At 44.0% G+C, this 13,173-nt stretch overlaps 1 protein-coding gene across 1 annotated transcript in view; it reads right to left on the bottom strand.

The window, feature by feature from the left end:
• The window catches only part of LOC138481058 (connector enhancer of kinase suppressor of ras 2-like), a 2,957,912-nt gene that overhangs the window by 915,425 nt on the left and 2,029,314 nt on the right, over positions 1–13,173 (bottom strand). The window contains exon 12 of the mRNA XM_069612924.1: positions 354–438. Coding sequence (XP_069469025.1) covers positions 354–438 — 85 coding nt within the window. The remainder of the gene's footprint in view (positions 1–353; positions 439–13,173) is intronic.

The raw sequence follows: 13,173 nt of genomic DNA, 5'->3' as shown, positions 1-13,173 counted from the left end.
AACATTGTATTCCTTAATGTGATTCCATTAAAAAGAGGTCGACAAGCAGTGCATAAAGTATGAAAACTAGCATTTTAGTCATCAACGGTCAGAGCACTTCATTTTAGACAAGTGATACACTCACGGAAAATAAAGTGAATTTTAAACATACTTAAATACATTGAAGTGACAGTCACTCTGATAGAACATTTAAACATGTAACTGACACATGCGTGAACAAAGTGCCATCTAGGTGTATGATGCCTAAGTAACAAGTGAGGGGGATGGGGCAGGTGTCTATGGTAACTACTGTTTACTCTTTTACAGGTGAGACTAATAATGTTGCGGGGGATCTCAAGACAGGATACTCACCTCGACTACCTCGCTTGTACATGTTGGGCTCTTTGGAATCTCCCATCCAGCTGTAGTCTGTTGGCATGGAAACAGGTCTCAAGTCACCTGGAAACAGCCCAAGAGCCAATTAAAGTGTACACTTGGTCATGACTTTGTAGACAATATGTTGAGTATATGTCAGTGAAGGTGTTTAAAATCTCCAGGGTGAATGCTCATAATGGCAGATATACAAAATTAATAGGATTCTCCCTATAAATAAAATACTTCAGTTTCAATATGTTAGCTGTGCCATTGTAAAAACGTGAATGAATTGAGCACCGGGTAAGAAACTCAGAGAAAAAGTAACAATAACGCTAACACTATACACACATCATTCTTGAAGCACAAAGAAAACACGCATCACAATGATTTAGCACAAAAACAAATTATCTTGCGTGTTCATAGAATCCATGAAATAAAGCCTATGAAGTACTTCGATATTATCTGCCTTTTTAATATCCATATGCACCGTTTTGCACCATTTCATTCTAGAACTTACCTTTAAAGTGGACTCTTTCTCTGTGCTTAAATTAATACTACTAATGTTGCGTGATTTCAATTAATGATTTGCTCTCAAGAGTATAGACTTGGTGAGCATGGCTACCTGCTGAATGGGAACAGTTTCAGGGTTTCATTCTGAAAACACTGTTGAGCCTATGGTTCAAGAACACTTCTACAGAGTTGTACGTATAAGTACACCTCTACAATACACCTCTACAAAGTTGTGCGCTGTACATCCATGGTACCATTCTGTGCATTATCCTCCTGCAGTCAGGGACCAAACATATTCCTGGAGATTGAGCCAGCAGCCAAAGTATGCTTCAACAGGCATGTGGTAGACATGATTGGGTGCCCTCATATGCAGACTTGCAATGCTGTATTTTCATAGCTTTTCATAAAAGTACATCATCAAACACATGCCGCAAACAAATTCTATTATGTGTGGAAAGGTATATATATCTGCAATGCACAGCATGTGTTCAAAAGAAGGTGCCAGGGCCTGGAAAATATTTTACATGGATAACCTTAAAATAAAATTAAAAATGGATATCACAACTCAGCGTATGTTACAATTCCTTTAACTTCATCAATACACTGTTGATGAAGTTGAAGGAATTGTAACATACGCTGAGTTGTGATATCCATGTATGCAAACGTCCTGTTTGTAGTTTTTACTGAATTTTTGATATTATGTTTGAATTTTTGAGGTATATGAATTTTTGAAATTGATTTATCTTGTATTAAAATGGTTGATGATTATTTAGTGAATCAAGGGTCTGTTATTGTTTTTAGTACTCTTTCATTTCTCCTGGGGTCTTGGAAGTTTTTGATTGGGGATACGCTTTGTGATACCTTCCTTTTTTGTTATAGAATTGATTTGAAATTCAAACCAGCAAATTCTTAACTTTTATTTAGTTATAGCTAAATCAATTTTTTATTAAGACATCATCTACATATGTTGCGTTTATTGATTTTAGCACGGCATCCGATTCATTTATTATATTTAAATGTTGAGCAATTCTAATTCAAATGGGCCCTCCACAACATTTACTGCTCATTTTAATGGCATTACATAATTGCATATTGTATGGATTCCCGATGCAGGTACACTCTCAAGAGAATTCCTGCTACTTCAGGAGTAAGACACTGCTGTGTATTAGCTCCTCTTTCATTTATCTTATATACAAATTATTCATATAGATGTTTAGTTCATTTAAAGTTAGATATCCCAAAGGATAATGCAAACTCAATTCTATCTTTCGGGGATGATTCAGTTATGATTGCACAGACTCTGTGGGCTCTTCGGAAATTGATTTCTGGTTTTAAATTTGTATGTCGAAATTGAATGTAAATCTCAGTACAAAGAAATTGGCCATTATGTTATATGGCCCCTGATCCTCTTGCTATACTTCTGCAGTTTTTTTAAAATTGGCTCAGAGTCTATTCAAGTTGTCAATGAATTCTGTTATCTGGGCTATTCTTTTACATGTACCCTTAATGGGAAGAAACACACTGACAAATCTATTATACAAATTTCCCCAGCCTTACTGTTAAATGGGATATCATATTGTGCATCCTTTATTGTATATATTGGCCTAAGCCCAGTCGCTCTGCAAAGAAAACCGCGTTGCAAAGTTCTGATCTTAGTTTGAATTCGTCGCCATTTTAGGTCCACCCGCCATTTTGATTTCTATTCCAAAGTGATTCTGTGTTCTAAAATGGTGGACAGTGTTTCCCGCTTGTAACTTAGCCGTCCTGAACCTTGTATGAAAGTTAATGTATAAACTGTCCGTTGGCCGAATGTTTGGGTTGAGTAAAGAGTCCTTGTCCCATGCCTGACTTGTAGACAGAGGATTGTCTGCACCAATAAGTCCGATCCGCGGACATACATCGACTACAATGTTATACAAATACTGAACGTGGGCAACTAGCTGAACTGCATTGTAAACGACATGCGTTAAGGCTTAGTGCTAAATCTGAGAATTCACTGTTGCCATTGTAACTTGTTTATATGTAAAGTGAGGATCATCCACGAGCATATTGTCAGAAAAGCCAGAAGTGAACTCGGCACGAACTCTAGACCATGGATTATTAACCTGCAGAGGGGCTGGACATTATGATTGAAAATGTATATAATGTACAACTGTTTAGACGTCCAGTACCTCTCACTTCTCACACCGAAAGAGCTGGTATTCGCTGTGATGTACTGAGGGCCAGATAGCTATCTGATGTTTTGTTTCTTTGTAACTGTACAGTGTTAGAATAAAGATATTTGAATCTTTATAAGCCCATGTTTGGTGTATTTCCTTTTGGGGTACTCAGCCTCAATATTTCCTTTTGCTTTTACAGATGGCACCCGAATAGGGACCCTCAAAATGTATGCCATCTTGTTGAAGGTTGATGTGGCTATCGGACCGGGATCGGACGGTGACAAAGGGGGCCGCTTTCTTGCATAAGACACAATACCTCAGCAGCGCTGCACGACCTGATCCCTGGACGGTGAGCATGCGGTCCGAGACGGCATCTTGACGAGGGTCTATATATTGAGGCGGGCAGATTTGCCGAAATCACCAACCACGTGGGACCTTTGATAGTTCTTTGAAATCCGATTGGACCTCCTTAGAATTTGATCAGGTGAGTCGTGACCCGATTCTTAAGTATCCTGATAATTAGTTTTGGCGTATTACACTTGCAAGTGCAATTATTGACCAGGTAACACCAGTATTCTGATATGCCTGGGAAATTGTCTGCCTGCTTCTTGGCGTTATTTCGCAGTGACAGACAATCTTTGGAATTTGGCCGACCGGCGCCAATGGAGGGGTCGCCGGCATGTACTATGTACTGTAAGCACGGCATTGGTAGTATAGTGTTTAATGATATTTGGCACAGACAAACTAGACATGCTTCCGAACTTCAGTGGCCAATCAATGGTATTTTTGAAATTCTTCGTATTGAATACTTAGAATCCATATTATTAAAGAAAAAGGCTAGACCTTCCGCATTTGATGTATTACAGAATTTTTGAGTATAGAAGGGAGTTGGAAAAGTTGCAGAATGAAGATATAGATGGTGATAGTTTGGACTCTATGTTAGTACAGAAACAGTTCTTTCCTTGTCGTAAATCGATAAATGAGGAAACACGAATTTGTACAAAAGATGCTATTAGGTGGATTTCAGACATGTAGATAACTCCCGTTGAAGTATATGACACGTATAGTCAGTATACGCCAGAAATGCCGAGAAAAGTGATACAGGTAATGGTAGAGTACCTGCAGGATGAATGTATAAAAAGAAAGATTTGTTGTCCCGCAGAACTATTGAATATTTATAAGAGAGCTTTTTCGTTTGACACTTCTTCAGCTGCCTTAGCGCTCGATTTAGCTCTGTTGCTCAGTAAGCGTTCGGAGTTGCCTACTTCTCAGTTGCCTATGAGAGAGGTTCCTCCGACATTCGTTCCAAAAGTTGAGATTTCCGCTAATGTTGCTGCAGGTACACCTGCTCAGGATATTCCTGCACATTATGTGTCGCAGTTCGTTTACGTCCCGTTCTCGAGATAGGAAGTGAACACCATCAAACAATCTATCCCCGATATTAGGAAGAATCCGACAGGGTTCTACAAAGAGATAGAGTCTGTCTTGCAATCATCAGTATTTACCTTAAGCGATATTGATTTGTTATTTCCCGTACTCCTACCTATTGACGTCTGGAAACAGATTAGGACTGTAGACGATGTACCTGGGTTAGGAGATACATGGGATAATGTGGTTAGACTAGATAGGGAAAGGACAGCTGGCGAGAGACCACCACAGGTGATACTGACTTTGCCTGATAGAATAGTTGTGAAATTGAAAGCTATAATTCCTGAAAGAAGGATTATTTGGGACAAGCTTACTGCCTGTGTCCAAGGGAAGTCTGAGGGTGCTACCAAGTTCTTTAATTGGTTCAAACAAGTACTTTCAGATTTCAGTGGACAAGATTTGAGCACAGAGTCTGGGAAATGATTATTTGTGGACAAATTTGTGCGTGGATTGCTGCCTGACATCCAGTCGCAAACTATGTCCTCAGAGAGTGCTTGGCAAGTGAAGTCTCAATAAGGATTATTGCATATGGCTCAGTACTATGAGAATCGTGTCAATAACGAAAAAGAAAGAGTTGAAAAGAGAAAAGGAGACTTAAAAACAAAAGTTCTATTACAGCCAATTGTTAGGGGCTCTAGAGGGGGTAATTCACAATTTGGAGGACAGTATACTCCACAGGGAAATGCACCATTGGGTCCTGTAAACATAAACCAGTGTGCTTATTGCAGACAAGAGGGTCACTGGCATGCACAATGCCCGATCCTCCAGCAGAGGTCGAATAACGCATTTGGTAATATGGGTAGACGGTCCAGAGGCCGCCCTGGGGCCGGGGGTCCTGGCATGAGTCAGTTTTTGCAGGATTCGCAGCAACCTTTTTCACAGGATAATCAGGCACCAAGTGTGGATAATAGAAACATTTTTGATCATCCTTCTGCTGCTTACCTCTCTGAAGAACGTCCTTTTGACAACATTCTGTTTCGCTAGGATTGCCCGAAGCAGGGTTTGGAACCAACGCCTATTCCCGTTAATCAGAAAAGTCCCTACGTTGAGATGATAGAGGGAAAAAGGAAACATCTATTCTTGATAGATACAGGGGCACAGAAGTGTTCCATTGACCATTCACAGGTTCCAAACATTCCACTGTCAGGGCAATCCAATGTTTTTGTAGGGTTTTCTGGCACACCAGTAGTATGGCCGGTTTCTTCGCCGGTACCTATTACTTTGTGTCCATTTACGAACCACTGTCCATTCCTTTTGACTACGAATTGCGGAGAGAATTTGTTGGGGTTGAATCTGTTGAAGGAATTAAATGTGGTAATTCATTGTTCTTCTGATGGAGTGCCTTTGACAATTTCACCACAGCAATTTTCTGTCTCTCAATTCTTGACCAGACCTATACAGCCGTAATTTAGTGATGTTCCGGAGTGTTTGTGGGCGATTGATGATAATGATGTCAGTGTTTTGCAAATTGAGCCCGTTAAGATTATTTTGAAACATGGAGTAAAGTTGCCACGTATTCCCCAGTATAAGATCTCGGTCGATGGTGAGCAAGCTTTGAAATGCATAGGGCCTCATTACGACCCTGGCGGATGGACCATGGTGCCATGGTCCATGCCGGTAACTCTCCGACTCCGCCATGGCGGAATGGGGAATTACCACCCCATTCCGAGGTTGGCAGAGTGGTAATTCCCCCTTCCGCCATGGCCCTTCCCCATTCCCATTTTTGCCCCATAGGGCATAATGGGAATGGGGAATGCGCTAAGTACGGTGCCGCAAATTGCGGCACCGTACTTAGCACCAAGGTCCCTTTGCGGCATGGTTTTTAACACCTGCAAAAAGCAGGCGTTAAAATCACCATCCCGCAAAGGGACCTTGTAATCAGGCGTTAAGGGTCGGCGCCGTTTACGGCGCCGTAAAACCCTTAACGCCTGACTCGTAATGAGGCCCATAGTCTCTGATTTTGTGCATCGTGGGGTGATTGAGGAAATTGCAGGTAGTTTGTGCAATAGTCCGATTTTGCCCGTGTACAAAAAAGGTGATAATGCAATTCCTTTCCGTTTCATTATTGATTTACGTGCCATTAATAAGATCGTTGCTCCACAATTTCCCATTGTGCCAGATGTTACGACGATATTAACTATGATTCCGGCTTCAGCTACTCACTTTAGTGTTGTGGATCTAAAGAACGCCTTCTTTAGTATTCCTATACACAAAGACAGTAGATACTTGTTCGCGTTCACCTTAGGTGGACGCTCGTTTACCTTTAGCTGTGCACTGCAAGGTTACATGGAGAGTCCTAGCATTTACAGTAGGGCTTTGAAAGAGCAGCTCCACACACTCGAGTTGCCCACCTCTTGTACACTGCTTCAGTATGTCGACCATCTACTCTTAACTGCTGACTCAGAGAGCACTTGTAAGGAGGGCACCGTGTTGTTGCTTATCCACCTAGCACGACATGGACACAAAGCTTTGCTTAAAAAGTTTCAGTATTGTCGACAGGAGGTCGCCTATTTAGGCTATCTCCTGTCAAAGGAGGGAAGAAGGTTGACGCCTGAGTGCATAAAAATCATTTCTAGCATGTCTGTCCCAAATACACAGAAGGAAGTCAGAGCCTTGATAGGAATGGCCTCTTACTGTAGGCAGTGGATCCCAAACTTTTCCTTAGTAATTAAACCAATGTTGGCTTTGACGAAGAAGGGCATTTCTTCGCCATTACCATGGAACTTGGAACACCAGCAAGCATTTGATCTGCTCAAGACTGCATTGTGCTCGGCACCAGTTTTGGGCACACCAAACTATGAAAAGGCCTTTGTTTTGTATGTGCATGAACGTGATGGATGTGCTTTGGCTGTATTAATGCAGGAACATGGAGGGAAGAATAGGCCGTGCGGCTACTTTTCTTCCGCCCTTGATCCTGTTGCATGCGCTTTGCCAAGATGTTTAAGAGCTGTTGCTGCTGCGTCTGTACAACCGAGCGAGGGAATGGTCCTAGGCCATGCTTTAACCCCGATGGTACCTCACTCTGGAGATGTTCTATTAAACAGAACACAAATGCAATACCTCACCTATGCACAATTAACGAGATACAAATTGATCTTGTTTGCACCGCACATCAAAATACAGAGGTGTTGCGTCCTTAATCCGGCAGAACTTTTACCTTTCCCACAAGGTACTGCTTGCATTGACGATGAGTCACATGACTGCCTTTATACTACATAGCAAGAGACAAAAGGCAGAATAGATACTCCTTTGAATAATCCACAAGGGGAGCTGTTTTGTGATGGCTCCTGTTTCAAACTCCTGGATGGTACATCCACAGCTGCTTATGCAATCACCACATTGAGCACGGTCATGGAGACCAAAAGAATCACACATATCTCCATGCAGGCTGCAGAGATTATAGCATTAACCCGAGCTTGTAAACTTTCCGAAGGGCTTACTATAAATATATATACTGACAGTCAGTATGCTTTTGGGGTGGTTCACAACTTCGGCAGACTTTGGGCAGGTTTCTTGACCTCACATGGCACTAAAATCCAGTATGGCTCCTTGATAGTAGGGTTGCTCTCAGCGCTCGCACTCCCTACTCAGCTAGCAATTATGAAATGCGCAGCACATCAGAAGATTATAGATAATGTGGGAAAAGGGAACACTTTCGCTGATCAGATAGCCAAACAGACTGCCACTGATCTCTCTTCAGAAATGTATACTTCAAGGGAAGCCACAAATGCCTGTACTTTGGATGAGGGTATTTGAATCTGTGAAAAACATTCAAGCTGATGCCACGTTACAGGAATCTAAGAAATGCGCTGAGGGTTTGGCAAAATTGGATGATGATGGGTGTTGGGTGGACAAAGTAAAAGGGAAGTGGTTACTGCCAGACGCAAACATTGTTTATGTTTATGTTTGTTTATGTTTATTTATTTATAACGCACACCGTCCGGCCCGGGGGCATCAGGGCGCAACTTGAGGCGAGGTATACATACATGTCTTAAATACATACAAGTTATATACATGAATGATAATATACATTAATAGTAATCAGGCATAAATAAACCTAAATTGTGAAGCATAGCAGTTAACGAGGTGAGGCATGGCGACCTGAAAAGTAATGAGAGCCTAGATCGCATAGAAAAGTGGAAGGGAGAGTAGTACAGATAGTAACCCAGGGATAGGTAGATCGATGTATGTGCCATGTTTAGTAGATAGAACAGCGCAGGCGGCGGCAACCGGCTGAAAGGCTGTGGCTAGTAGTACAGGTGAAGGGAAACCTCAATTCTGATCGAAAAGCCAAGATTTGGTTTTCAACTTGAAGGTGTTAAATGAGTCTTCAGATCTGATGGTAACCGGGAGGGAGTTCCACAGCTTGGAAGCGAGGACAGGGAAACTCATGCCACCCACTTTTTGGAGTTTGTACCTTGGGATCGTTAGGCTGTGGATCTGTGCCGTTCTTTGCGGTCGGGTGGTGGAATGGAGGGAGAGGCTGTTGCAGAGGTAGTGAGGGGCCTTGTTGGTGTAGCATTTGTGCGTGAGGGCAAGAGTTTTCAGTGCAATTCTCTGCTTGACTGGAAGCCAGTGCAGGTTGGTTTTGGAATCGGAGATGTGGTGGTTTCTGGCTGCCGTTTAGAGCTGCCGTAATGGCGTTGTTCTGGGTGATTTGCAGTTTGTTCAGATTCCATTGGGTAGTCCCAAGGTAGAGGGCACTACAATAGTCGATTTTAGACATAATAAGTGTTCTGGCTAGCGTGACGCTGTTCATGGTAGTCAGAAACGGTCTAGGTGCTGCAATAAGTTTACAAGTGTAGGCCGAGGCTGATCTGACTGCATTAGTTTGCAGAGACAAGGATAGAGTGGCGTTGAGGTAAAAGCCTAATGTTTTTGTGTCTTTGGTAAATGATTGGTAGGAGGGAACTAGTTTGCTAAGACGCTGTGAGGAACCCAAGAAGAGGAGCACAGTCTTGTCATCGTTGAGGCATAGTTCGTGTTGGGCCATCCATGCCTGGATGACCAGGTAAACATCGTTCAAGGCCTTGGTGTCGGCTAAATAGTCACCAGTGATGGGAATGAGTATCTGGGTGTCGTCATCAAAGAGTGGTTTAGTGAAAATATTATAGAGAGTAGGTGACACGCAGGAGCCTTGGGGAACGCTGCCATGAATTGGGACAGGGTCAGCGGCTGCAGAGGGTGAGAAGACCCTCATGCACCTGTTACTCAGAAAGGATTTGATCCATGCTGTAGCTGAGTCCGAGAAGTGGGCAGCAGATTGAAGGTGCTGGCATAGGTTTTGGTGATTGACCAAGTCCAAAGCTGCAAAGAGGTCAAGGAGAAGAAGCATTGCCAGTTTCCCATTGTCTTTTAAGATCTCGATTTGGGTTTTTAGATCTATCAAGGCTGTTTCAGTCCCATGTCTAGGGCGGAATCCAGATTGTCATAGACCAAGGAGATTATTAGATTCCAAGTAGTCTTGGATCTGTAGATATGCTGCGCGGTCTAGGATCTTGAGCAAGAACGGGACGGTGGTTATGGGTCTGAAGTTGGTGGGAATGCTAGGGTCTAAGGAGGGTTTTTTAAGCAGTGGGATCACCCAGGTGTCCTTGAGGTTGTCGGGAAAAGTGCCTGTTTTAAAGGAGGCGTTAATGAAAGCCGTAATAAAAGGGGCCAGGTCATGGGCAGATTCCTTAATGATGGGAGCAGGGCATGGATCGCCTTGACAGTTTGAAGGTTTGATTCTCTTGATGATGTCTTCTACATCAACAATAGTAAGTGGGGAAAAGGCAAAAGGTTTAATATTGGGAGGATCTGAAGGGACGACCCTTACAGTGGTGGGTGGACGGTTATTGTTTGTCTTTGATTTTAGCTTGTAGAGTAGTAATTTTATTCAGTAAGGCGGACTGGATGTTAGCACACCATTTACTGTCTTTAATGCAAGTGTCAGGGAGGGTGGCTGGCGATTCGAGTTCTTTTAAAATCTTAAAGAGTTCTTTTGTGTTAGAGTCCGCTTGCAGGATGCGGTTGTTAAAGGATTCCTTTTTAGCAGCGATAATGACATCTTTGTAAGAGAGGGATGCAAGGATAAAACCGTCTTTATGCTCATCAGAGGATAGCTTTTCCAGCGATTTTCGGCACAACGTTTGGCTTTACGGAGCACTCTTAATTGAGGTGTAAACCAAGAGTTGAGATGTGCACGAGGTTTGGACTTCCTGAGTTTGATAGGGGCGATGCAGTTTATAGCAGTGAGCATACTATGATTGTAGGTGTCTGCTAAGGATGTAGGGTCAGTGCAGGAGAGTGTAGCAGCTTTGAAGGAAAGGAGAAGTAATGGGAGATGTTTCTCCTTTGTTTTGTCCCTTTATTTCTAGCTGGGAGGGCTGGAGCTATCAAGGTTGGGGCACGCGGGGCTGCTTCCATATTGAAGGTAATAATATGATTGTCAGACCATAAACCGGGGGTATTGGAGAGGACCTTGATATTGCAGTTGGAACCGGCTAGCCAGTCAAGGGTCCTGCCTTTGGTATGGGTAGGTTCTTGAATGTGCATGGTAAAGCCGAAGTCAGTTAGAGCGTTCTCCAGGTCAGATGCAGTGGAGTCTTTGGGGTCGCCAAGTCCCATATTAAGGTCACCTAGGATGACAATTTGCGAATTGGTTTTAGTTTTGTCGAGGAGAAGGGTGGAAATTTCATCAACAAAGGAGTGTGCAGGACCCGGAGGTCTGTAGATAAGGTGGAGTGTAGCGGTTTGGTTAGGTGTTAGTGGTAATTTGACTGAGAGTAGTTCAGCTGACTCGAGTTTGGGATTGGGTGCCACTCTTAGACCAAGAGAGTTTTTATGAATGAAGGCCACTCCACCGCCTCTAGATCTGGCAGTGATACGATCACATCATGTGATGCCGTAGTCTGCCGGTAAGGCCAGAGATAGTGGGGGTCCAGATGCAGCATGTAGCCAGGTTTCAGAGATAGCAATAAAGTCAAGTTCTAGGGTTGTGATGATGTCAGCAATGTCTATTGCATGAGCTGGAAGAGATCTGGCGTTAATAAGGGTGCCCTTGATCTGTGGCTGTTTGGCTACTCTAGTAATGGATTTCAGCATAGAGGTGGGTGAAGCTGAGTGGGGTGGAGTGTGTATAGTGTGCTTGGGGTTATTGCTACGGGTGTGTAAAAGGCGGAATCTGGAGCCTAGTCTCTTATTTCTGAGCGAGAGGGAACAAGGTTGGTTAGGGGTGGGTTTCCTAGCAAAGTGATCCAGCCAAAGGGCAGGGTCATTAAGGTATTGGTTGGAGTAGTTCCTCCTGTTGTAATGTTCAGTAGAGGTGGTCATGGGGCATCCCATAGTAGGGCTAGAACTGGACGGTGGCCGGATGCAGGGCTATAATAGGCAACACTAACAGGCGGCTGATGGAGCTGTGAGGGGGGTAGGGAGAGCGCATGCGGGCGATGTGTGGATATTATCGCCAAGAGTGCAAAAGTAGGCAATATGGAGAGTCTTAAAGAGCATGATAGTAGTGTAAGACACCTGGGAGTCCAAAATAGGGCCCACCAACCAGTGGCAGGGGGCAAGTTCCTGTAGATACATTTTAGGTGGGTGGGGGTGGGCAGGCACACTATCACCACAAATAAATGGAGGCTCTGATGGAAGCTCTGAAAGGTTCGCAGAATGTGGTAGTGAACACAGGTAATGGGCTGCCTAGATTCGAGATTAGCATGGCAGGCTAAACAGCACTATAAATGCAACAGTACACACAGGTAATGGGCTACCTAGGTTCGAGATTAGCATGGTAGGCTAAAAAGCACTATAAATGCAACAGCACACACAGGGAATGGGCTACCTAGATTCGAGATTAGCATGGCAGGCTAAAAAGCACTGTAAATGCAACAGTACACACAGGTAATGGGCTACCTAGATTCGAGATTAGCATAGCAAGCAGAGAAGCACTAAAATGCGGCAGTACACACAGGTAATGAGCCGTCTGACTTTGCAGGCCTGAAGCGATGTAGTTCCGGCAGTATGAACAGTCAATGAACACCTAGGTACAAGAACGTGAGGTACATGGTAGATTGCAATGCCATAGATGCGCAGGAGAAAGTTGCGCGGCAGTGATGGTTGTAATTGAGTGGCATAACAGTAATTCAGACAAAGTGTCATCAGTGCAAGAGTCAGTGGATCCAGAATGCCTAGTTCGCGGGTATATTCCTGAGTATAAGGGCCATTAGTTGGGTAGGCGGGCAGGAGGCGTACTCACAGTAGCTGCAGGCGATTTGAGGATGGAACAGCCGGACGGGCCGACGGTCGACGAACTGTCGCGGACAGGCGCAGACAGGCCCTTTTGCTAGCCCTTCTGCGCAAGGCTTCCTGGCTGCAGCTTCCGCCTGTCAGAGAGCATAGCGGTCGTAAAAGGAAGTGCCAGCCAATCCACGGCTGAGGCATAGGTTCAGGCAGGATAACGTGGAGGGGCTGCCGGCGGCGTGGCGGCCATTTACCACGTTGTTGGTAATGGCGACCGAAGGATAATTTCCGAATCGGGGGTCGTGTGCACCATAAGAGAGCTCAGAGAGCTGATGGGGCACAATGGTGAATTAAGATGCTGGCTTCATAAAAAATGCAAAGATGATAGCGCGACTCGTGTCACAATGCTTATGGGCCTCTTACCCTTTCCAGTGCAGGTGTGGGCAGGGGAGAAGGGCTCCTGCCCTCTCCTCCCGATGAAGCGACTGCAACTGGGGTTCCG

This window comes from Ambystoma mexicanum, chromosome 5p (assembly GCF_040938575.1).
Source record: "Ambystoma mexicanum isolate Mex_15411 chromosome 5p, UKY_AmexF1_1, whole genome shotgun sequence".
Taxonomy (NCBI): Eukaryota; Metazoa; Chordata; class Amphibia; order Caudata; family Ambystomatidae; genus Ambystoma; species Ambystoma mexicanum.
The sequence above is the reverse complement of the archived record's forward strand: the minus strand, read 5'-3'. Positions and strand labels throughout refer to the sequence as shown.